This window comes from Acomys minous (genome assembly GCF_964271855.1).
Source record: "Acomys minous genome assembly, chromosome: 7".
Taxonomy (NCBI): domain Eukaryota; kingdom Metazoa; phylum Chordata; class Mammalia; order Rodentia; family Muridae; genus Acomys; species Acomys minous.
In genome coordinates, this window is record NC_140488.1 from 107081035 (window position 1) to 107105911 (window position 24877).

A 24877-nucleotide genomic window follows, 5' to 3' on the forward strand; every position below is an offset into this window, starting at 1 on the left:
GATGAGTTTACTAGTACAGGAGGGGCAGCCATAAGCAAATCTTATGCCAATTTAGCATCCTTCTGAGGAGCGAAGACAGTGAACTGGAGTGAAATTGGCGGCCGCCCGGGTTGGGAATACGGTGATTGTATTCATGCAACTGGACAAAGGCGTGCACTCTTTTTAAGAGCTTCTTCAGGGTGCTGAGCCATATGCAGATTACAAGCAGTTAAAGGCCCTGTGCTCTTTTCACACTTGATGCTGCCAAGCCAGGTCTCTGCTGTTCTGTTTGAGTATAATTTATCTCCTTGAACTTGAGGCTGAAGACTGAGGTGCACACTTCCCCTCACTCAGGCCCATCTGATGGTTGAGGTCATTGTCTACTCCTGATTTTTGTCATCCAGTTAAGTCTTTCTCTCAAGTTTTGGTACTTCAAAATTTGGAGGCCAGCTGTAACTTCAGTTCTTCTGAATTACAGAATAAAATTGCGAACCGGGGCTGGTTGATATCCATCAAGACCTGCCCTTTTCTGAAGAGAAATGGAGGAGGATGGGAGGGGTGGTGGAGGGGAGAAGAGAGACTAGGCAGAGAAGCGGGGGGGGGGGGGGGGGGAACTGCCGCCCAGATGTAAAAGAAATAAAAGTAAAATACATCGTGAAGCATTATAGGAAAATCCCTTGTAGTTGACATCAGTCACTTAAAAGTGACCTTGGGAGTCCGGTTACCTATGAATCTAACATGTCTACACTCCAGCTCACTATGTTATTTTATTAATCTTTGCAACATGCTACTGTTATACCTATGAAAGGCTGAACCCTTCGAGAGGTTAAGATATTTCCTGCACTTTAGTGATTAAACTTGAAGGGCAACCAGCCACAGCATACAACTACCTCTCTTATACAAATATACTACAAAGCATAGTTCATGCTCAAAGCTGCCAGATGATTCTAAAACGGTCATTTCTGCCAGACTCTTGTGGTTATTTAGCTTATAGCTTACCATTAGCATAATATTCATTTTTCTTATTTCTTAATTTTTGACTGGTAAATATACGCAAATAGGCAAATGATTTTCTTTTAAAATAATAACAAAGTGTTTCCAGACAAATCTTGCACCTAACTTCTCTCTGGTCTCAATTTCCTGCAGCTCTTGCCCCAGTCACTGTGCTGCTTATTTTATCATTGCTGTGGCCACCGACTTCACAAGAAGCAACTTAAAATAGGAAGGCTGTATTTTGGCTCACAGTTCAAAAGAATACAGTCCAGTTCATCATGGTGGGGCAAAGTATGGCAGTGGGTGCCTCCATGGTAGCAGCAACATTTGCATTTACTCACATAAGCACAGACCAAGAATCAGAGAAGGGGGCTTGGACTGGAGGCTGGACTATGACCCTCAAAAGGCCTGCCAACCTAGTGAATCACTTTCTCCAACATGTCCTTCTCTTTTAAAGATTACACAATTAAAAAAAAAAAAGCACCTCCAGATAAGAACACACAAGTCTGTGGGGGAATTTGATATTCATATTCAAATCATCTCTCTTGGGGTCTGCATGATTTGTTGGGATGCAGCAAGAACAACTTTTGACCTGACCCGTAGTGTTTCACTTGGCAATCTCAATCTCACCTTTCTTTCACATCACTTTCTCTAAGCATCTTGATGTCATGTTGCTTTGCCTCTGTCAGCTTTCTGACCTCATCTCTCCCCCCTCCCCCCTACACACACACTTTTCTTCTCACTCACTCTGTACCAATCATGCTGTTTTCAGACAACCTAGACTGCCCTCTCTGGGTCCTAGCACTTTTCCTTGGTCCCCTGAAATTTCTTCCTCCAGATGTCTGAATTACTCACTCCCTTCATTTATTTGAATATCATCTTAAATGTCATCTTCCAGAGAATTATTCTCAACCACATTGTGTAAAAGAGCAATCCTTACTCCCCTTCTATGCTTTTTTCTTCATAACAAATTACCTTTTATATTGATCTTTATTAAACAAGAGTTGCATTTTGGGCCAGGTATGGTGGCGTACGCCTTTAATCCCAGCACTCGGGAGGCAGAGGCAGAGGCAGGCAGATCGCTGTGAATTCGAGGCCAGCCTGGTCTACAAAGCAAGTCCAGGACAGCCAGGGCTAACACAGAGAAACCCTGTCTCAAAAAACCAAAAAAAAAAAGAGTTGCATTTTGTCCACCAATATAAATAATAATGGGCACAGAGAACATCTTCAATACATACTTGTTAAATGCATGTATACATGAATGAATGAATAAATGAATGAACGAATGTGACAGAACTATCATCATGATAAAACTTTCCCTTTAATTAAAAGTTGCAAAAAAAAAAGAAAAAAAATTGCTGATAAGGGTATTGCATTTGTTCATGGAAGGTAATTAATTACATCCAAGCTATACTGCTAAAGAAACAGTAGATTCCTTTTGTAGTTGTAAGTTCTGGCAAGCCTTGAAATTTTGGTAGATAACTTCTTAGAATGCCTTCAAAAAAAAAGCCATCAGCCAATTAGTAGAACCAGCCTATAGAGGAAGCTGCCTTGTATTTTCCCAGGCACAAGAGAACTTTTTTTTTTTTTAATGTTTAGCACACTCATCCAGCATAGGTATAAGCCACATGATTTTTGCCCTATATTGATTTTTTTTTCTGAAGCATTCCTGACAAGCCATGAGTTCAGATGTTTGAAGGCCTGTATTTGTTGATAATCCCCCTCCTAGAAGACTAATAGGCTTTAAGACTCACCACAAGCTGGCAGGATTTAGCCATTTAGACTACTGTTTGGCTGTCATAACTCTACTTCTCTTTGGGTAACTCCATTGTTGGAGGTTATGAAAAACCACCTCTCTTGGTCAGACAATTTATCTGTAGGCTCATTCTGCCATGGACTTGGTGTGATAGTGTAGACTGCTCTTCCTGAGCCTTAGAGATGGGATATATGATTCTGATAGGAACTCTTCTTTAGTTCCTGGCTTAATGACTGTCTTTCCTTTCCTTTTCTCTTGGCCTGCTCTGATTTCACTGTGAGAACTGAGCTAGCCCAGACGGATTGGAAGCAGCTTGGGTGCTGCTCTTCTTCCTGGTCTCTCAATCTTTTATTTTCCCACGGAGTTTCACTAATCTCTTTGGCTGTTGCATCATTTTCCTTATTAATTATCTTCCAATATATTCACTTGTATATATGGTTATCTCCCTGATTTGAGGTCAAGGGTAATATCCCTCCCTAACTGTATCTAATATGATGTCTGCAATATAATAATTTCTCAGAAAATGATAGGGGAATAGCTAGAAATAGCAGAGCAAACACTTTTACTCCCCTTTGATGATAGCCTAACTTTCTCTCTACTCCTTAACAGCAAAAGACTGGGGCTGGTACTCAGAAAGCCTTTGTGAAGTGTGATGCCAAATCATAGCTCATCTCACCTGCTCTTTTTCTTTTTCCTTTGTGTGTCCATCAGGCCAATTAGTGGTATCGCCTGACTTCTGGAATCTGGATTGGCCACTGACTTGTTCCTGTCCCTTGCTCATCTTCATCAATTCCAAAAGTGGAGATCACCAAGGGATCATCTTCCTCCGAAAATTCAAGCAATACCTTAATCCGTCTCAAGTATTTGACTTGGCTAAGGGTGGACCTGAAGCTGGGTAAGCATGGAGTAGGGGGTATGGTTACTTATATAAAACAGTCTACTGCTCCCCATTCTAGAATAGAATAGATGTCTGGAACCAGTCTGTGCACCCAGGAAGATACACAATGACTCTAGAGCAATTTTTTTTTAACCATTTAGCCTTCTCCTCTTTTCCTGATCCCAAACTTGCTTCACATTTTCTGATTGGCAAGACAGAAAACTATGCCCTTTGACATAAGAGGAAGAAGCAGATGGGCATCACTACAGACTATGGGATCATTTGACAGCTCAGAGCTGGCTCTTGTGAGCCATTGACAACTATGCGAAGTACTCTTCCTGGGCTTCAACAGACGACTCAGTTATTAGTGGCTCCCAGAAAAAGGCTAAGCACAAAATAATATTAGTTGAGGAAAGGTCTGATTTCTGAGATTGCCTTACAAAGTTATGCTCATAAAATACTCACAGAGAGCCAGGGGCGATGACACACACTTGTAATCCCAGCACTTGGGAGGCAGAGGCAGGTGGATTGCTCTGAGTTCGAGGCTAGCCTGGTCTACAAAACGAGTCCAGGACAGCCAAGGCTACACAGAGAAACCCTGTCTCAAAAAAACAAAACCAATCAACCAAACAACAAAAAAACCCAAATATACACAGAGCCTAATATACACAGAGCCTAATATACACAGAGGCTAATGCAAAGAGAAAGCAGATGACCTTGCTAGAAGAGTGCTAAGGCAGGAGTTGTAATAGCTATAGTTCCTAAGTTTATAACGAAATAGTTATAAATTCCAGGTAGTCACAATTTTTTTTCCTTTTCCCCCTTTTCCTTGCAGCCTCGCTATGTTCAAGAACTTTGCTCGTTTTCGTGTTCTGGTGTGTGGTGGAGATGGCAGCGTAAGCTGGGTCTTATCTACCATTGATGCCTTTGAATTGCATGATAGGGTAAGCCCCTGGCTAAGTTGGTTTACCTATTGCTAGAAAGAGGAGGGGTATGGAGCTCTCTATCCTAAGAAGTCCCAAGTCCGTACCCCTCTTATCTATAGGCATGTCTTCTACGAGCTTAATAGTTAACCTTCACCAATCTAAACATGCTCTCATGAGACTATTCTCTAGTTGGATTGCTGAAGGAAAAATAAACGAATGAACATAAAGAATGAGCATTCTCCGGGCTTCAAAGTAAAGAGATGAAAAAGAACATTCCAAGTTTCTTTTTCTTGTAAAGGGAATGATTTTCTTTTCTGAGTCTCTAAAGGCGCAGAAACTTTCCCCATTGCTAGGCAGCCCCTTGATCTTCTGGATCCAGAATCTTTGGAGGCATCATCAAATAGATGATGCTAGGCCCCACCAAATAGAAATAATGGTTGTAGTTTTCATTTATAGCTATACCTATGACTTCTGCATAGCCCAGAAAATGTCCTTTATTTACTGAGTAGATGATGATGATGATGATGATGATGATGATGATGATGATGATGATGATGATTAATTATTATTAAAGAATGGGGTCAAATTCCTTTAAGAAAATATCATTCAACTCCAAATACCCTCTTATTACATTTTCTAGAAAGAAATCCTTTAAAGCCAGTGGCTGTCAGGCCTATTCCTTCCAAAAGAGCTCCCTCAGAGTCTTTCAGTGAGCAAAACATGGTGGAAGAACTGTCTGAAAAAGTGTCTTGGGGGGGGGGCTGTAGAGATGGCTCAGCAGTTAAGAACAGTATCTGTTCTTCCAAAGGACCTGGGTTCAATTCCCAGCACCCACATGGCAGCTCACGACTGTCTGTAATTCCAGTTCCAGGGACTGTGCACTGTCACACACAGACATGCATACATGCAAGCAGAACACCAATGTAATAAAGATAAATTTAGGAAAAAAGAAAAGAAAAGAAAAAGAGTGTCTGTTTTTGTTTTTGCAGTGTCAGCTGGCAGTTATCCCACTTGGAACTGGTAATGATCTCTCTCGTGTCCTTGGCTGGGGAGCATTCTGGAACAAAAACAAATCACCACTGGATATTCTCATCAGAGTAGAGCAGGCTCACGTGAGGATTTTAGACAGGTGAGTGGCCAAAAGGCAGTATCTTTGTGCCTCTTCTATTTATATCATCCCTGGAACCCAGCCTCCTCTACAGCGCCATTTCCCTTGTGGTGTCAGCACAGGCTCACTTAAGAGGGCCTGTCTATTGAGAAACCAGAGAGCCATATATCTCTCAAATACTGTGAACGCTCTCTTCCACCCCTTAAAGAGCCTACAGCAGAGGCTTCCTGGATACATTTCAAAGGTTTGCTCAGTGCCCTTCAATCACTTGCCCAGTTGAAGTGTATTTACTCTTGTCAAAGAATCTATAATATTATCAGGCTCTCAGAGAAACTTAAAAAAAAGTGTGTGCTGGAGGGAGAGGGGCGGATTTCAGCAACAACTGACTTATGCTTTCTCTGCTCCAGAGAATAGAGAATACTGTCATCCCATATCCTGAGAAATAGGACTGTTGTATCGAGGTGGGGGTTTTTAAGATACAAAGGAGCCATCACAAAGGGTCTTATTCAGTAGATCTTGGGCAAGGCTGTGGTATAAATAGTTCATCAAAATATTTCTGGTGCTCATGATGCTACCTCTGGTTGGAAAGCATTGATTTCTGACAGTCCTGAGAAAAAAATTCCTTCTGTCACCCTAACCCAGGGACCCAATGAAGTAGAGTCCTCTCTTGAGCACACTTGGAGAGTAGGTATACTGTTTAAGTATACCCTGTAGCTCCCTTGCCCAAACAGAAACTTTTTGAACTTTCTTGTAACTGGGAAGCAGAGACCTGAATAACATTTGTGTTTTGACTTCATTGTAGATGGAGTGTGAGTATCCGTGAGACCCCCAGACAACTGCCACTGCTAAAAGGACAGGTGGAAATGGATATACCAAGATTTGAGGTGATTATTGGTCAGCTATAATTCAGAGGAACAATTTTAGCACAAGTACAATACCAGGCCAAGCCTAGAAAGGACACACAGTATTTCCCTGGACGTGACAAGAGTGAGATTGCTGAGGACTGGAGGCATGAGTCAGCAGCTATTGACTATAAATATGTAGGCAGTAGGGATAGAAGGTGTTTATCCTTCCTTATTCATTCAAAATACTTATGGGATACCTACTGTAATGAGGAACTGTGTTAGGAAATGTTCTTAGACACTACTGGATAAAGAAGAAGAATACAGAACTTGTTGTGGAGCTCAGAGTCTACATAGAGGGAGAAAAGGTAAACTCATCTAGAATGAGTTATCATTTCGGTAAAGAGCCAGGGACTAGCAAGCAGTAAGTAGGACAAAGGGACAAAGGAGGCCTATCTTAGTCAGTGTCCTATTGCTGCGGAGAGATGCCACGAACAAGGCAACTCTTATTTTAAAAAAAAATCATTAGCTTGGGGCTGGCTTACAGTTTCAGAGGGTTGGTCCGTTCTCATCATGGCGGGGAGCATGGTGGCATGCAGGCAGATATGGTGCTGGAGAAGGAGCTGAGAGCTCTCCATCCAGATCTGCAAGCAGCAGGAAGAGAGAGCCACTGGGACTGGCTTGGGCTTTTGAAACCCCAAAGGGACATACCTCCTCCAACAAGGCCACACCTCCTAAATCTGTCACATTAGTGCCACTCCCCAAGCCTTTAAATATATGAACCTATGGAGGCCTTTCTTATTCAAACCACCACAAGGCCTGTTTTTATACTGTCCCAAAGACCAAAAAGGTTGTGTAGTATTAATAGAACAAAACCACATGCGTAATGTCCAGGGCATGGTGGCCAGGGATGGAACATACAAAACGAGAGACTAGAGAAGTAATCAGGGACCAACCCGGAAAAGGCTAATGAAGCATGGTAGGAAATTTGGACTTGTATCTGAAGAGCGATGAGAATTCTAGATGAGTTTGGGAGATTTTGTGGGCGTTCACGTGGAGTCGGTACATGTGTAGAGAGCACACAGTGTGGTCAGAGGTCAGAAGACAAGCTCTGGTTTGAGTCCTTAGGCACCTTCCACCTTGTTGTTAGAGATAGGGCCTCTCATTGGCCTGGAACGTCACAGTGTAGGCAAGGGTAGCTAGCCGACAAGACTGCAGGGGTCTGCCTGCCCCTGCCTCCTATCTCACCATCAGTGGTATTACAGGTGTCTATCACTCTGCTGGGCTTTTTGCGTTGGTCCTGGGCATTCAAACTCAGGTCCTCATTTCTTCAATTCAAGTGCTCTACCAAGTGAGCCAAAGCCCCAGCCCAAGTCTTTTTTTTCCTCCCTTTAACTTTATTATACAAACTTCCAAACATACTGAGAAGGTGAAATGGGAATGTCCTCCATTAACATCTCATTAAATTTGCTTTATCACATCCCCAAACAACTACCTATCACTGAGCAGTAGCTCAAGGTGCCTGAGGAGGCAACTCAGGACTAAAGATCAGAGGCAAGGAGAAAAACTGAGAGATGTTGACATCATAATCAGACTAGAGGTGAAGATGATTTAAGTCTAGGAATCAGTAACCGAGGTAAAGAGGACTGGACAGACTTGAAACATACTGAGACAGTCTAAACATAAAGATTTATAGATGTAGATGCTCAGACTTGACAGTGATAGGAAGGAATAGAACTTGAAATTAGGAGTACAGACTCAAGAATCAGATTACCTGAAATTGAATCTAAGTTCTGCTACTTAATGATTCCTTTTGTGCCTCAGTTTTCTTTTCTGTGAAATGGGTACACAAGTACTCTTTACGTCTCAGGGTAGATATTGAGGGTACATAAAATGATATATACATATAACTTAGAACACAGTCACATACTCAGTACTACAGAGAGTGGAAGCAGTATTGTTAGTAACCTTATTCAAAAAGTAACTTACTGCTATCAGAATGTTACAAATCAGAAACACGGATCTATTATTTACTATCTATATAACATAATATTTTTTGTAGAGTGTCTATTTCATTTATAGAATGATTTATAGATCCCATATCATCTTTAGGTACCTGTAAGGAGAATTATTTGAGTTTATGTTCAGAAAGGCAGAGTTGAATTTCTGGTAAAGACTAAGAAGGGAGTAATGAGACTGGCGTGTGGAGCGGGGTGAATGCAGCATGCTACGTCACAGTGCTGAGCTTCTGAGACTGAACACTCTGTTTCCCCTAGGCTGCTGCCATTCAACACATAGAGTATGCAAGAATTGAGTTGAACAAAATCCTGAAGGCCAAGTACCCGACTGAGGTCATCATCGCCACTCGGTCAGTAGTCTTCCTTTGGTTCTCATCCTTTCGGGGTATCACGGGCTGTTCTGAGGTGCCATATGGGGCTCACTTTGATAGCTTGGGGTTTCAAGGCCAAGGAGATTATGTATTGATCGTGTCTAATCATGTCCACTCAACTCAAATGCCCTGAGTCGAAAGTTTAAGGGGGGGAAAATAAAAGATGAGATTGGAGCGAGGAGTCGTGTTGCTAAAAACAGGATTGCGAGCAGGTATTTGGAAAGAAGGCGACAGAAGGGACACAATAGACATCCATCCTAGGCTTGATCCTGGCATTGTTTATTCCCTGTGGGCTCTTGGGTATGTTTATTCTTCTGTTTAGACTAAATTATTCCTTCCAGTGTCTTCTCTCGAGTTAGCGTAGTTATTGAAAATTTCTTTAATCTCTTCTTAATCATGGAAGACTTTCATTTCACCCTCAATTTTAATAGATAGTTTTGTTGGTTATAATAGTCAGGGTTGGCAGTTTTGATCTTTCAGAACTTGCAATACATTTTCCAGGCACTTCTGCTTTTAAATGCCAAATAACCAGGTACTATTCTGATGATCCTGCCTTTATAAGTGACTTGACCTTTCTCTCATGAAGATACCTTTCCGATATCCATTTATTCTGTTTTTATTTTTTTATTCACTAATTTATTTCTTTACTTTATGACCATTCTGATCAGAACTTCCCTTTCCTCCTCTCCTTCCAGTCCTCCTCTCTCGCCTCCCTTCCCCTCCCCCATGCCCCACTCCCATGGATATCAGTCTACCTTGGCATATCAAGTAGGACTGGACAAATCTTCTTCTATTGAGGTTAGACAAGGTGATCCAGTTAGGAAAAAGGGATCCAGAGTCAGGCAACAGAGTCAGAGATGGCCTCTGCTCCTGCTGTTAGGGGTCTCACATGAGGACCAAGCAGCACATCTGTTACATATGTGTGGAGAGCCTAGAGCTTTGTGATTGGTGAGTCAGTCACCGTGAGCCCAGAGTTAGTTGATTTTGTAGGTTTTCTTGTGGTGTCTTTGACTTCTCTGACTCTTTCAATCCTTCCTTGCCTTCCTCCAGAACATTCCCTGAGCTCCACCTAGTGTTTGGCTGTGGGTCTCTGCATCTGTTTCCTCTCCGATGACAGTTATGCTAGGCTCCTGTCTGCAAGCTTAGCACAATATTATTAGTAGTGTCAGAGGTGTGTTCTCTCTCTCTCTCTCTCTCTCTCTCTCTCTCTCTCTCTCTCTCTCTCTCTGTCTCTCTCTGTCTCTGTCTCTCTCTGTCTCTCTCTGTCTCTGTCTCTCTGTCTCTCTCTGTCTCTGTCTCTCTCTCTCTCTCTCTGTCTCTCTCTCTCTCTGTCTCTCGTCTCTCTCTCTCTCTCTCTCTCTCTCTCTCTCTCTCTCTCTCTCTCTCTCTCTCTCTCTCTCTCTCTCTCTGCACAAGACTCAAGTTGGGCCAGTCAGTCATTGGCTGGGTTGAAGGCTTTGTGTGTGTCTTGCTGTCCCACTCCCTCTACTGGAAGTTTCAGCTAACTACAGGAGGTGGCCACTTGAGGCTCCATATTCCCCGCTGCTAGGAGTCTCAGCTAGGGTCATTCCCATAGACTCCCAGGAGCCTCCCCCATCAGAGAGATGCACCTTCACCGATTTCCAGTCCGGCTCCAAGTCCTCTCCCCACCTCTTTCCAAACCAGACTCCCATCCCTGTACCTCTCTCCATCCCCTCTCTCACCCAGTTCCCCTCTTCCATCTACTTCAGATGTCTATTTTATTCTCCCTTTTGAGTGAGATTCAAGCATCCTCCCCTGGACCCTCCTTGTTACTTAGCTTCATTGAGTTTGTGGATTGTAGCATGGTTATCCTGTACTTTATGGCTAATATCCACTTATAAGTGAGTACAGACGATGTGTGTCCTTCTGCATCTGGGTTACCTCACTCAAGATGATCTTTTCTTGTTCCATCAATTTGCCTGCAAATTTCATGATTTCCTTGTTTTTATTTTGTAAATGTACCACATTTATTTATCAGTTCTTCAGTTGAAGGACATCTGGGTTGTTTCTGATTTCTGGCTACTAAGAATAAAGCTGCTATGAACATCATGGCACAAGTGTCTTTGTGGTATGGTGGAACATCTTTTGGGTATATGCTCAGGAGTGGTATGGCTGGGTCTTGAGGTAGCACTACTCCCAATTTTCTGAGAAACCTCCAGACTGACTTCTAAAGTGGTTGTACCAAGTTTGCACTCCCACCAGCAATGGAGGAATGTTTCCCTTTCTCCACATCCTTGCCAGCATGTGCTGTCTCCTGAGTTTTTTATCTTTATCTGAGATGGAATCTCAGAATCGTTTTGATTTGCATTTCTCTAATGACTAAGGATGCTGAGCATTTCTTTAAGTGTTTCTTAGCCATTTAATATTCCTCTGTTGAGAATTCTCTGTTTAGTTCCAATCCCCGTTTCTCAATTGGGTTGTTTGTTTTGGTGGTGTTTAATTTCTTCAGTTCTTTATATATTTTGGATATTAGACCTTTGTCAGATGTAGGGTTGGTGAAGATCTTTTCCCGGTTGAACTCTGTGTCTCATTTTCAAAATTGGGTTATTTGGTTTGCTGGTGTTTAATTTCTTGAATTCTTTATATATTTTGGATATTAGCCCTCTGTAGGATGTAGAGTTGGTGAAGATCTTTTCCCAGTCTGTAAGCTGTTGTTTTGTTCTATTTGTCTTGCAGAAGCTTTTCAGTTTCATGAGGTCCCATTTATTAGTTGTTGATCTTAGAACCTGAGCTGTTGGTGTTCTGTTCAAGTTGTCTCCTGTGCCAATGTGTTCCAAGCTCTTCCCACTTTTCTCTTTTATTAGATTTAGTGTGTCTGGTTTTATATCAAGGTCTTTGATCCACTTGGACTTTTGCTTTGTGCAGGGTGATAAATATGGATCTATTTGCATTCATCTGCATGCTGACATCCAGTTAGACCAGCACCATTTGTTGAAGATGCTATCTTTTTCACATTATATGGTGTTGTCTCCTTTGTAAAAAATCAAGTGTCACTAGGTGTGTGGGTTTGTTTTTGTCTTTGATTCGATTCCATTAATCAACATGTCTGTTTCTATGCCAATACCATTTGGCTTTTTTTACGATTGCTCTGTAGTACAGCTTGAAGTCAGGGATGCTGACACTTGCAGAAGTTTTTCTTTTTTCTTTTTTTTTATTATACAGGATTGTTTTAGTTATTCTGGGTTTGTTTGTTTGTTTGTTTGTTTTCCATATAAAGTTTAGGATTGCTCTTTCCAGGTCTGTAAAGAATTGTGCTGAAATTTTTATGGGAATTGCATTGAATCTATAGATTGCTTTTGGTAAGATGGCCATTTTTACTATGTTAATCCTACTGATCATGAACATGGGAGATCTTTCCATCTTCTGATATCTTCTTCAATTTGTTTCTTCAGAAACTTGAATTCCTTTTCATATAAGTCTTTCACTTGCTTGGTTAAAGTTACACAAAGGTATTTTATATTATTTCTGGCTATCATGAAATGTGTTGTTTCCCTAATTTCTTTCTCAACCCATTTATGGTTTGTATAAAGAAGGAAGGGATGGTGATTTTTTTTTTTTAGTTTTTTGAGTTTCAGCCACTTTGCTTAAGGTGTTTATCAGCTGTCTGAGTTCTTGTGCAGAATTTTGGAGTCACATATGTATACTATCATATCATCTGCAAATACTTGCTTTCTTCCTTTCCAATTTGTATTCCCTTGATCTCTTTAAATTGTATTATTGCTAAAGCTAGGACTTCAGGTACTATATTGAAGAGACACAGTGAGAGTGGGGAGCCTTGTCATGTCCCTGATTTTAGTAGAATTCCTTTAAGTTTCTTTGCATTTAATTTGATGTTGGCGCTCAGGAGCACATGTAGTTTAGCACTATTGGGAGTGCTTTATGGGGACCAGCAAGCAAGAGGTGGGGAGGTCTCACCTGGTGGTCCCTGATGGCAGCAGACCCCTGAGGATACAGGCACAGTTATGGGTCAGGAAGGGAATGCACAGGGGACAAAACAGAACTCACGACTGCTGGGCTTGCCCAGGGGGACCCAACAGGCAGGGGTTGGGGTTTAGGGGTCTCACCTGGTAATCCTTCATGGCAACAGACCCTTTGTTCTATTTTTACTATGATATGCAGTGGGGAATTGCTTTTCTGTCCTGTCTATCTGGAGTGCTCTTAGGCCTCTTGTACCTGAAAGGGCATCTCTTTAATTTTGGAAATTTTTCTTGTATGATTTTATTAAAAAGTATTTTATGTATTAATATGGTTTTCTCATTCTTTAGTTCATATAATCTGAAGGTTAGGTGTTTTCATGGTATACTTAATCGCTCCTATCATTCATATACATGGAATTTATATATATATTCCAGTTCCTTTACCTTATATTTTTCCCACATTCCATTCTATTGAAAGGTTTCCACTGAGTTTTCATTTGGCTTATTGGCTGTCCTGGACTCACTTTGTAGACCAGTCTGGCCTTGAACTCATGGAAATCTGCCTGCTTGAGTGCTGGGATTGGCTTATTAATTTTTAAATATAATATTGTTTTAATTCTTTTTTTAAACATTATTTGTTTATACAGTATTCTGCCCACATGTGTACCAGAGGAGGGCACCAGATCTCATTGTAGATGGTTGTGAGCCACCATGTGGTTGCTGGGAATTGAACTCGGGGCCTTTGGAAGAGCAGACAGTGCTCTTAACCTCTGAGCCATCTCTCCATGCCCTGTTTTAATTCTTTAAGAATTTTATAAAAGTATTTTGATCATATTCATTGCCCCCCCCACACCTCATCCTCTAAATTCCCCCAGATCTACCACCTACTCTTTCAAATATGTGACCACTGGTTTCTTTTTTTCTTTAAAAACCCACTAAGTCCTGTCTGTACCGTTGAGTGTATCTAATGGAAATAGGGCCATCCATTGGAGCAGGCTCACCTACCAGGGGCCACAACATTAAAGAACCCTGCATCTCCACTCTGCAAAAGCTGTCAATAGGTTCTCCATGCTATGTGGGAGCTTATAAAACCTTCCTTCATTCCAGCTAGAGTATTGATTGACTTGAACTTGGGTAGGTCTTGTGTAGGCAACGTCAGTTCCTGTGAGTTCACAAGTGCAGTGAGGTAATCCTCTCATTTCTAGAAGACAATATTTCTCTACAATACCCTATGACCTCTGACTCTTACAGCCTTCCCACTCTCTCTCTTTCTCTCCCCTGATGGCCCCAGATCCTTTGGGACCTGGTGATACAGATATTTTATTTGTGGTTGAGCACGACACTGACACGTAATATCTATAATTTGATCGGTCATTAGTTTCTATGCTTAATCACTAGCTCCTACACAAAGGAACTTCTCTGACGTCTGAGAGCTGCACTCGTCAATGGTTATAGTTATACAGTTTAGATGCTCTGTCCCTTTAGTAGCATCACAGTAGTAGGTTGAACCCTGAGACTCAGATCTATAGTTCCAGACTTGCATTTCCTCAAATTCAATTAGAAAACTGTTAGTTACATCCATACCATCCACGCCACTGTTGTAGCCATCAGCATATCTTGCCATGCCAGTCACCCTTGCTGATTGGGTTCACAGTCGGGTAAGACTGTTGATGACATATTACCCTGCCAGCCTTTTAGAGCCACAAAACATGAAAGCTAACAGGCATGGAGGACGCTTCCTGGTCAGTACCAACTTGACTCCTCCATGTCCAGTGAGCAAAATGCGTGTTGTCTTCAGCAATCAGGTCCTACCATCAAATACCCTGTACACTTTGGAGGGCTCTATGACAATCTTGGCCAACAGCTAGTGTGGACATATCTCACACTCACACCTAACACAAGGCTTTTTACTGTGTCAGCCTACAGCTTCTGGGAGAAGTGTTATTCCCTGTGTATGGTAACTAATTAGATTCATATAAATTCTCCCCATCTACACTTCCTCCCCTTATTCTTTCTATACCTTTCATATCACTTGGGTTGTACTGTCTTTCCTCCCTGAAAATCTTTCTTCCCTTCCCCATCAATATGTCCTTTCTACTTTTTTGGATTCCACAGGTACTACACGGTAAACACACAAATCTATGTTAAGATCCACATATACAATTTTTTACTCCCTGGGTCTTTGTTACCTCAGTCAGCATATTTTCTTTCTTCCTAAAAGAAAAAAAGAAATCCCATTGTGCCTAGGTACCAAATTTCCATCACCCATCCATCAGTTAGTAGACATCTACATTAATTCCGTGCCTTACTTGTTGTAGTTTGAATGAGAAATGTTCCCCCAGAGACTTATGTATTTAAACACTTGGCCCCCAGTAGCTATTTCTGAAGATGTCAAGGAACGTTTAGAAGGAGCAGCATTGCTGGGTGAAGAACATCACTGTGGGCAGGTGTTGGAGGCTTATAGTATTGCTCCATTTCTTGCTCATTTCTCTCAAACCATAATCCAAGATAACCCCTTCCTTAAGCTGCTTTTGGTCATAGTATTCTATCACAGCAACAGAAAACTAATGAATAGGGAACTGGAGAGATGGCTCAGTGGTTAAGAGCACCGACTGCTCTTCTATAGGTCCCGAGTTCAATTCCCAGCAACCACATGGCGGCTCAGAACTCTGGAACTCCAGTATCCAACACTCTCACGCAGACATGCATGCAGGCAAATCATCAATGCACATAAAATAAAAATAAATAAATTGAATATAATAAAAGTAGCTAGTATATAAGCTATTGTAATGAGCTCACCTGTGAGCATAGATGAGACTGTGTCTCTGTAGCAGTGTCCTTTGAGAATACACCCAGAAGTTGTATAACTAGGTCATATGGCAGATGTATTTCAATTTTTTATTATTATGTTTCTTTTTAATGTATATATTTATATTATTACACATGAATAAAATAAGTTACATACAGCAGGAAGAACCATGAGACAATTAGGAATTATATAAATGTTACATTCATAGTGATTTGGCTATTTGTATTTGGCAAACTTGAAGTAAACATCTTTCCTATCTTGTTAGGTCTAAATTTCCGAATGAAGATATATTTCTAGTTTTTTGAGGAACTGCCACACTGATTTCCATAGTTGTACCAATTGACACTACCATTAACAGTGCATTGAAGATTTCTAAATCCCCAGATCTTTGACAGCACTTATTGTCTTTTGATTTAATAAGATTAGGGTAATATGAAATCACAAAATATTTGTAATTTGTATTCCATCATGGCTAATGGTGGTAAACAGTTAACCTGTTTTTTCTTAGCTACTTGTATTTCCTCTTCTGAGAAACCTTTATGTCCATAGCCCACTTTTGAATTGTGGTGTTTTCTTGGTGTTTACAGCTTCTTTTTCCTTCCAATTTTGTATATTCTAGACACTCATATCTCTCTCAAATGTATAGCTGGCAAAGATTTAAAAAAAAATTTTTATAGGCTGCTTCTTCATTTGATTAAGTTCCTTTTGCGGTACAGAAGCTTTTCAGATTAATGATGTCACATTTATTGATTGTTGGTACCATTTCCTAAGTTACTGGGAATCCAATTCAGAAAGTTCTTACCTGAACCTATACCCTTAAATGTATTGCCTACTCTTTTAGCATTTTCATAGTTATTTGTCCAACAGTGATTGTTTGATCCATTTGCAATTTAATTGGGTGCAGAATTAGGTAAAAGTATACAGCCTCATTCTTCTACACCCATATATCCATTTTTCTCAACATAATTTATTAAAGATGGTCTTTTTTTTCCATGTGCATTTTTGGTGTTTTTATTAAAAATCAAGTGGCTCAGCCAGGCGGTGGTGATACACACCTTTAATCCCAGCACTCAGGAGGCAGAGGCAGATGGATCTCTGTGAGTTCGAGGCCAGCCTGGTCTACAAATTAAGTCCAGGACAGCCAGGGTTACACAGAGAAACCCCATCTTGAAAAAACAAGCAAATGAAAAAGTCCTAGAAAGAATAAGGACACAGGGGACATATATTAACATAGTAAAAGCAATATAAAGGAATTCCATAGCCAGCCTCATCCTAAATGGAGAAAAAGTCAAAGCATTTCCCCTAAAATCAGGAACAAAACAAGGTTGTCCACTCTCCCCTGTCTATTAACTTAGTACTGAGGTCTTAGCCAGAGCAATAAGACAAGTAAAGTCCTTATATAAAGTGGATACAAATAAGAAAGGAAGAATCAAAGTTTCCCTCTTTGCAGATTATATGATTCCATGCATAAAACAGCCTAAAGACTCCACCAGAAAACTCCTTAACTGATAATCACATTTAGTGAGATAACAACATGGAAAATTGACACACAAAGAGCACCCTTCCTGCATACAAACAACAAAGTACCAAGAAAGAAATCAAAACCATTCACAGTGGCTTCAAAAATTAAAATATCTTGAAAATCTAATCAAAGAAGTGAAAGACATGTACTATGAAAAAATTTGTGACACACACACACAAAAACACAAATTGAAGATGATATCAGAATATAGAAAGGCCTCATATGCTCATGAATTTGTAGAATTAATGTGATAACCTTTTAATTCTATTTTACTTGCTTTTTGAAAGTATGAAATGTATATTTGTTTCATTTACATTTAAAATTGTAATTTTCTTTTGGATGGATTTTTCCCATGACAAGCATGGAATAATCTTTATTTCTTCTGATAAAAACTGGCTGGAAGTCTAGTTCGTTGGATATTGGAAGAGTAATGCCTATTTGTTACATTCTCCTGGACCACTTGTCCCCTCCTTTCAACCTATGACAGCATTTATCTTTGGTAGTAAGGTTTCTTTCTTGCAGGCAGAAGAAAAAAAAAAGATCTTATTTTCCAATCCAATCTGCTATTCTGTGTATTATTCTTTCACTTAAAAAATTGTAGTGTTTGTGGTTTTCTAAAGCTTCTTTTGTTTAATGATTATCAAACATCATTTATTTATTTTTCCTTATGTTGTCTCCTGAATATATTATCTTTCTCTTTAGACTCAAGTATTCTTTCTGGTAATGTCTGTAGAGCTAGCTTGGTGGCCATGAGTTACTTTAGCCTGCTTTTATCATGGAAAGTTTTTCTTTAACCAACTATGGAAGGTTTTGCTGGCTATATTCTACTGGGGTGGCAACTGGGATCTTTCAGTTTGAAAGACATCAATCAAAGCCCAACTTCTTATCATAGTTTGGCTTAAAAAGCCCAGCAGTTCTTCCGCCAGGCCTATCTTTGTTTGCTACTTGGCATTTCTCATTTTCAGCTTTTAATATACTTTCTTGTTTCTGTACATCTAGTGTCTCGACTATAGCAGTGGTTTTTATCTGGTCTTGTTTGGTGCTCTGTGTATGTCTTATACCTGGATGAGTGTCTCTCCATCATAATGTGGGAGATTTTATAATCTTTTATAATCTTATCAAAATTATTTTCCATGTTTTTTTGCATGAAAATCTTTCCCTTCTTGTATGCTAATAATATACAGGATTTTGACTTTCCATGGAGTCTCAGAGTTCATGTTTGTACTGTTCATACATTGTTTTAAATATATCATTGGCTTTGACTGAATGACCCAATTCCTCTAGTCCAGTGGTTCTCAACCTTCCTAATGCTGTGGTCCTTTGACACAGATCCCCATGATGTGGTGACCCCCCAACCACAAAATTATTTCATTGCTACTTCATAACTGTAATTTTGCTGCTGTTATTGATCACAGTGTAGTTATCTATGTTTTCTGATGGTTTTAGGTGACCTCTGTGGAAAGGTCACTTGATCCCTAAAGGATCTGCTGCTCTATTCTGTCTTCGTACTCTGTCTCTTATATATGATTCATCCTGTCTTGTTGAGGCTTTTCACTAACGTTTTTATTTGATCGAGTGTGTTTTTAATTCAATCATTATTTTGGTTTGAGTTTTCTTAGGTCTGTCCATCTCTTTATTAAATTCTATTTTCATATCCTTATTTCATTCAGCTGTCTCTTTGTGTTCTATTGGAAAGTATTAGAGTCCTCTTTGAGATATTCTTACACATGTATAATTAATGTTCTGCATTTTGTGCCTGGTATTTTGTCTAGGCCATTTTGACTAGGGATCATTGGTATGGGGTTGGTCATTTTTAGGAGGAGATAAGCTGTCTTGCATTTTATTATTACTTAGATTTTTGCACTGGGGCTCAGCCTTTTGCACTTGGGGCTTATATCGTTGGATAAGATTTGTTGTTTTAGTTTTGGTTTTTACTTCTGGTTGCCTCTCTCAGCGACTCTGTTTGCAGTGCTCGGGTGAGACTAGCTTGTAACAGGTGTGGTGATGTTTTCATTCTGTTCCAGGCACCAGGCTCTATCTCCAGTCTGTGGGCTGACTACAATCTGAGGCACCAGTCACTATCCCATAGTTCAACCATTCTTATAATAGGAGCTGTTTGGAAAAGGAAAGGAGGGAACATTAGTGATCACATTGAGTCCAGTGATGAGCATGTTGTTACTTCGGAAGTAGAGGAAAAGGGGTATTCATAGGAGTGAGAATAGTTGAGGCAAAGAAAAAAAATGACGTTAATGTGTGGGAGTTTTGATTAATGGTAGACTAAAAAGAGGAGGTAAAAATATGGGTCCCAGTAGCATAAACAAAATCAGCCTTTGGGGGTTAGGAGATGTACTACTAAGGAATAGATGGGAAAGAGGAAGGAGGACACAAAGAAAAGAAAATAAGCGGGTAAAACAGCACAAGGTGTGAACAGCAGGGGACAGTGTTGGCCTGCTAGAACGCCCTACTGTACACCGTAGATAAGAAACAGCTGTGGACCAGGGAAGGGAGTTGGGTGGAGATGTGAGAAAACAAGATCGCTGTCCCCAAGCCTATTTTAGCTTTTTGCTTTTTCTTTCCTTTTCCTCAGAGCCACTGCTTTTTCTCTTTGGTCCTGGTTCACGTCCTGATCATATTCTGTGTTGAATTTGACCAGTCCATTGCTTCCCTCATGGGCTCCCGGAGCCTCTTGCATGTAGTTTTCTTCACTGTTCTGTGGGCTCTGGGTAGCTGAGGCAAACTCCACCTAGCCACACTTGCTGCACTCACGCAAAGTCAGGAGCAGCTGGCGGCTGTGTGGTACCTAAAACACCATTCCGAGCTTTGCTTAGCTCCCACAGCTTTACCTTTTTCCACTGGGGGTACTGATGGTGGCCCTGGCAGCAGTCACTGGGAGACCCTTCTATGACATCCCTACCAACACCACTTTTGTGGATATCTTGGTAGGATTATTTTATCCTATTGTTAAGGTGGAACAAAATGGCCATACAGTGGTGGTGGCTGTACTGGTTGCAGTCACAGCAGCAAGTCCCGGTCTCTAGTACAGATAGTCCTTGGGTGTGATGGTATCTGCGGTTTGTTTGGGTGTTGATCAAGTAGACTCTAGGTCTGGAGAAGAAGCCGACTGATGTTAATATTATTTAGATTCCTTTTAATTCCTTAATTGTAATAAGCTATCAATGCTCGACATGGCTTCTAGTCCACCATCTTACCCAGAAGTCCTGCTTATTGACATTTTCATTTCCAGCATGATTTCAGTTTGGCTTTTCTTAAGTAATTTTATGTCTTTACTGAATTCTCTTTTCATAACTTGCATTGATTTTTTAAGTCTCTTTTGTTTTTTTAGCAAATATTCTTGTCTTCCTTGAGTTGTTTGGACATACTTATAATCATTCTATTTGTCTGTCTGTCTGTCTGTCTTTCTGTCTATCTATCTATCATTTACTTAATCACTTTACAGCCTGATCCCAGGCCCCTCCTTCCTTATAATCATTTTTTCATGTTCTTTCTCTGGAAAGTCTCCACCATCATTTTCACTGGGGCTCATGATTATGGGATCAGGTTTTTCGGTTTTTTTGTGTTTTTGTTTTTGTTTTTTTGTGGAGATGTGTTTTCTTGGTTTGTCACATTCCTTTTTGTTTGTTTCTTTCTGCACTGGAACTTGAACATTGAATAGAAATAGTTAACCCAGAAGCAGAAAGACTCAAATGGTATATACTCACTTATATCTGCATATTAGCCCCAAGGGGCAGGTCCCACGAAAGCCTTCACTTACCAGGAAACTGAGACAGAGGGGAGGACATCCTTTTGAGACTCTAGATGAGAGAAGCATGGGAGAATGGCAAAGTAGAAGGATCCAGAGGGTCCTAGAAGCCTACAAGTAGAACATTATGATAGGCAGATTTGGGCTCAGGGGTCCCGCTCAAACTAAGGCACCAGCTAAGGACAATACAGGCAGTAAACCTTAAACCCCTACCCAGATCTTGCCAATGGACAGAACACTCTCCACAGTAGAGTGGAGAGTGGGATATGACTTTCTCACATACTCTGGTGCCTCACCTTTGACCATGTCCCCTGGAGGGGGAGACCTGGTGGCACTCAGAGGAAGGACAGCAGGTTACCAAGAAGAGACTTGATACCCTATGAGCATATACAGGGAGACGTAATCCCCCCCAGGAACAGTCATAGGGGAGGGGAATAAGGGGAAAATGGGAGGGAGGGAAGAATGGGAGGATACAAGGTATGGGATAACCATTGAGATGTAACAAGAATAAATTAATAAAGGAGAAAAAAAAGAAATGTGGGCTGAGGAATGATAGGCTGGAGATTGCTTACTTTCCTTTTTTAAATTTTATTTTATTAATTTATTCTTGTTACATCTCAATGGTTATCCCATCCCTTGTATCCTCCCATTCCTCCCTCCCTCCCATTTCCCCCTTACTCCCCTCCCCTATGACTGTGACTGAGGGAGACCTCCTCCCCCTGTATATGCTCATAGGGTATCAAGTCTCTTCTTGGTAGCCTGCTATCCTTCCTCTGAGTGCCACCAAGCCTCCCCATCCAGGGGACGTGCTTACTTTTCAGGCCCAGGAGCTAGAGGATCCACAGAAGTGTGAGCAGGGGTCTCTGGGGACTCCTTACTTCTGGTCATCAGGAACTAGTGAGTGATAGAAGTTTGGCTTGAAGGTTCGGGGGTCCTTGGTCCAGTCATTCCCAGAAGTTAGGGGACTAATGGGAGTTTAAGCCAAGTTTTCAGGGTCCAGGGACTAATGCCTTGCCTATGAGTGCCAGGAAAAGCAGAAGTGTGGAGCTGGTGTCTGCTATCATATAACTTAAGCAACACGTCCCCTCCTAAATGTTTATGTCATTCATTTTTCCTAGCACTCTTGGGGGCAAAGATTCTTGACATTTGTCAGGCAGCCCTGAACCAGAGCTGGTTTACTCGAGGTGAAAAGGTTAACCAAACGAAGTCTCTCTTTCTGGGAATTTACAACCATCACTAAGAAATGCCAGCAAACCGATCTCAAGGGCATCACTTGGGACGTGGGGGTGAAAATGGGCCCAAGTGGGAAAGGAGCATATTTCATCAGATGTACAGGGAAAAATAAAACCAACAAAGGAGGATGGGAAGTTGGAGAGGGGACAGAAAAAGTAGAAAATGTTGTGAAAGAGAGATGGAAGGAGGAGGAAGGTGTGTGTGTGTGTGTGTGTGTGCGTGTGTGTGTGTGTGTATACAATTATAAGAGATAAGGGCTCTGGACCTCACATATGTCATCTACCTCTTTTTTCCCCCAGATTCCTATGCTCAGCAGTAGAAGATTTTGTGGCTGATATTGTAAAGGCCTGGACCTATATAAAGCAGAACAATACAGCAGTGGAGTCTGTGATTTTGAAAGTAAGCTTCGTTTCCTAGTGTCTTATCTCTTTATGAGCTAGGACTCGCGTTTTCAATAAAATAAAATGTGCCTCTTACCGGGGAATCATAAAGGAATGGCAAAGTTAAGGAGCTGGTAAATCTTCTTAACAAAGAAGGCCCACTCTCATCACTATCATCTTTTCTAAATGAGGACTGCTACTTTACGTGCATATACACATGCCATGGACCCAGGTGTATGCCAAGAACCTGCCCACAGACAGACACGAGTGAACATTAAGCATCATTGAATTGAGTTCTACACCAAAGTATGCATGCAAATGTATTGCATATAAATCCGCAGAAAGGTGGAGCTATTACTCAGTAGAATGTTCGTTAGATACGCATAAGGCCACAAGTTCTAGCCCCAACCCTGCACTTATACAATAGAAATAGGTCAGGTTGCAGACATGTCTCAACAGTTAAAAGTGCTTCCTGTGCAAATGTAAAGACTGGAGTTTGGGTTCCCCCCAAAAATGCCCACATAATTTCTGGGTGGGCACTGTAATTCCAGCTCTGGAAAGTGCAGACAAGGGATTCCAGGAACAATCTGGCTAGAGACTATGCCTAGCAGAGGGCTGTGAGTTGTCTTCAGAGACCTTGCTCAGTAAATAGGGTGGAAGAGTCACTGAGGATTACCCAGACAATAACCTCTGGTCTCCACCCCACACACACATGTGCACCCACGTATGTGCAGAAAAATCCATATACATGAACACACATACCACATACACATTTAAAAATTGAAAGAATAGGCCCACACTCACCTCTGTAGCAATACCTGACATGGAGCCTGTTCTAAGTGCTTTTAATGTAGCCATTTATATAATTCGCACAGCTGACCTAAGCTGTGGAATGACAAACAGGTGAAGTAACTTGTCTCACATCACAAACGATTACGTCAGCACTTCTCAACTGGTGGGTTGCGACTTCTTTGGGGGTTGAAAGGCCCTTTCACGGGCGTCCCATATCAGATGCTGTGCATGTTAGATACTTGCAGTACAATTCATAACAGTAACAAAATTGCGGTTATGAAATACCAATGAAAGCAACTTGACGGTTGGAGGGCAGCGCAACATGAGGGCCCGTGTTACAGGGTCACAGCATTAGGAAGGGTGAGAGCCACTGTGCTTAGTACAGAAAAGTTTAAATCATGGAGCAGATGCGCATTCTTGAAATACAGACATATGAAGGCAGACGCCAACGTTATGCAGGGGCACGCCAGCATCCGTAGGAGCATGTTTGTGAAAATACACAAAAAAAATGTCTCCCTTTCTCCATTTTAGCCATGCTCCAGCCATATTTGAGGGCCAGCTTGATGTGACATAACTTAGGAGCATACAGAGCTACCCGAAGCTCCTCAGAAACAAATCATTCCGTAATCATTTGGGTATCAGCACAGTTTGTACCTCACCCCCTCACATATGGAATTCTAGGTTCAGTGTCTCTGGCATAGTACTACCCTTCAGCCTTCCCCATGCTGTCCGTACTCCTTACTCTGTCCTTAACAACAATATCCCATTTCCTTCTTCCCTCTGTAGAGTGACTTAATGTATGATAAACTCAATGTCGTTATTGATGTCCTGACTGAGGATGTAGCAGCAGCTTCTGCTGAGAAAGGAGCCACAGCGTATGCGGCCAGGGGCAAAGCTGATAGAAAGCCCTTCATCTGTCAAATAGACTACATAGCAAAGTCCAAACTGGAGCTGATCGCAAGGGCCCAGAAACTCCAGCAATCCTTGAAACTCGTCATATTCCAGGTTGAACAAGGTAAGGTGCTTAGACTTATTATGGCTGGGATAGGAAAAAATAAATAAAAGCAAGGGTTCCTCTTATGATCTACTTTAGTCTGGGTTTGCTATCACCTCACTGACAGCACGTGACTGGATTCTGCATTTTGGATACATCCCAAGTCAGCTCTCTGAGTGCTGGTTTGAAAAGCTTTAGTCCAGATAAGCTGTCCTTTTGATGTCTCCTTTCCCAGCCCACACTTATTATACTTGTCAATTTTTGGAACTGACACTCATCCTAACCAACTACAAGTGATGGGAGTAACAGCGCTGAAAGCTCGGTCAGCCTCACGTCTTGTTGCTGTGTTCATCTCTGCATGTCTTGCACATTAGTAGTCAGGCATCTGGATCCTGAGAATGGCAGTGATTGCCAGTGCCCAGAATTCTTGACACTTTCCCAACTCTCAGCCTAGTATGAAGTTTTCACTTCTCCAGCTTCCTCATATAGTATTTTTTGGTGATCTCTTCATCTTCATAATGCTCTTTTGAAAAAAAAAAAGCAAAAGGATGCTGTAAGATAATCTATGCTCTAACAGAG

General features: G+C 41.2%; 1 protein-coding gene across 1 annotated transcript in view; it reads left to right on the forward strand.

Moving 5' to 3' along the window:
• DGKK (diacylglycerol kinase kappa) overlaps positions 1-24877 on the forward strand; it is a 117868-nt gene that overhangs the window by 75733 nt on the left and 17258 nt on the right. Inside the window, exons 9-15 of the mRNA XM_084790259.1 lie at positions 3440-3623; positions 4441-4549; positions 5521-5660; positions 6442-6523; positions 8758-8849; positions 22432-22531; positions 24091-24319. Of these exons, the coding sequence (XP_084646385.1) occupies positions 3440-3623; positions 4441-4549; positions 5521-5660; positions 6442-6523; positions 8758-8849; positions 22432-22531; positions 24091-24319 (936 nt within the window). The remainder of the gene's footprint in view (positions 1-3439; positions 3624-4440; positions 4550-5520; positions 5661-6441; positions 6524-8757; positions 8850-22431; positions 22532-24090; positions 24320-24877) is intronic.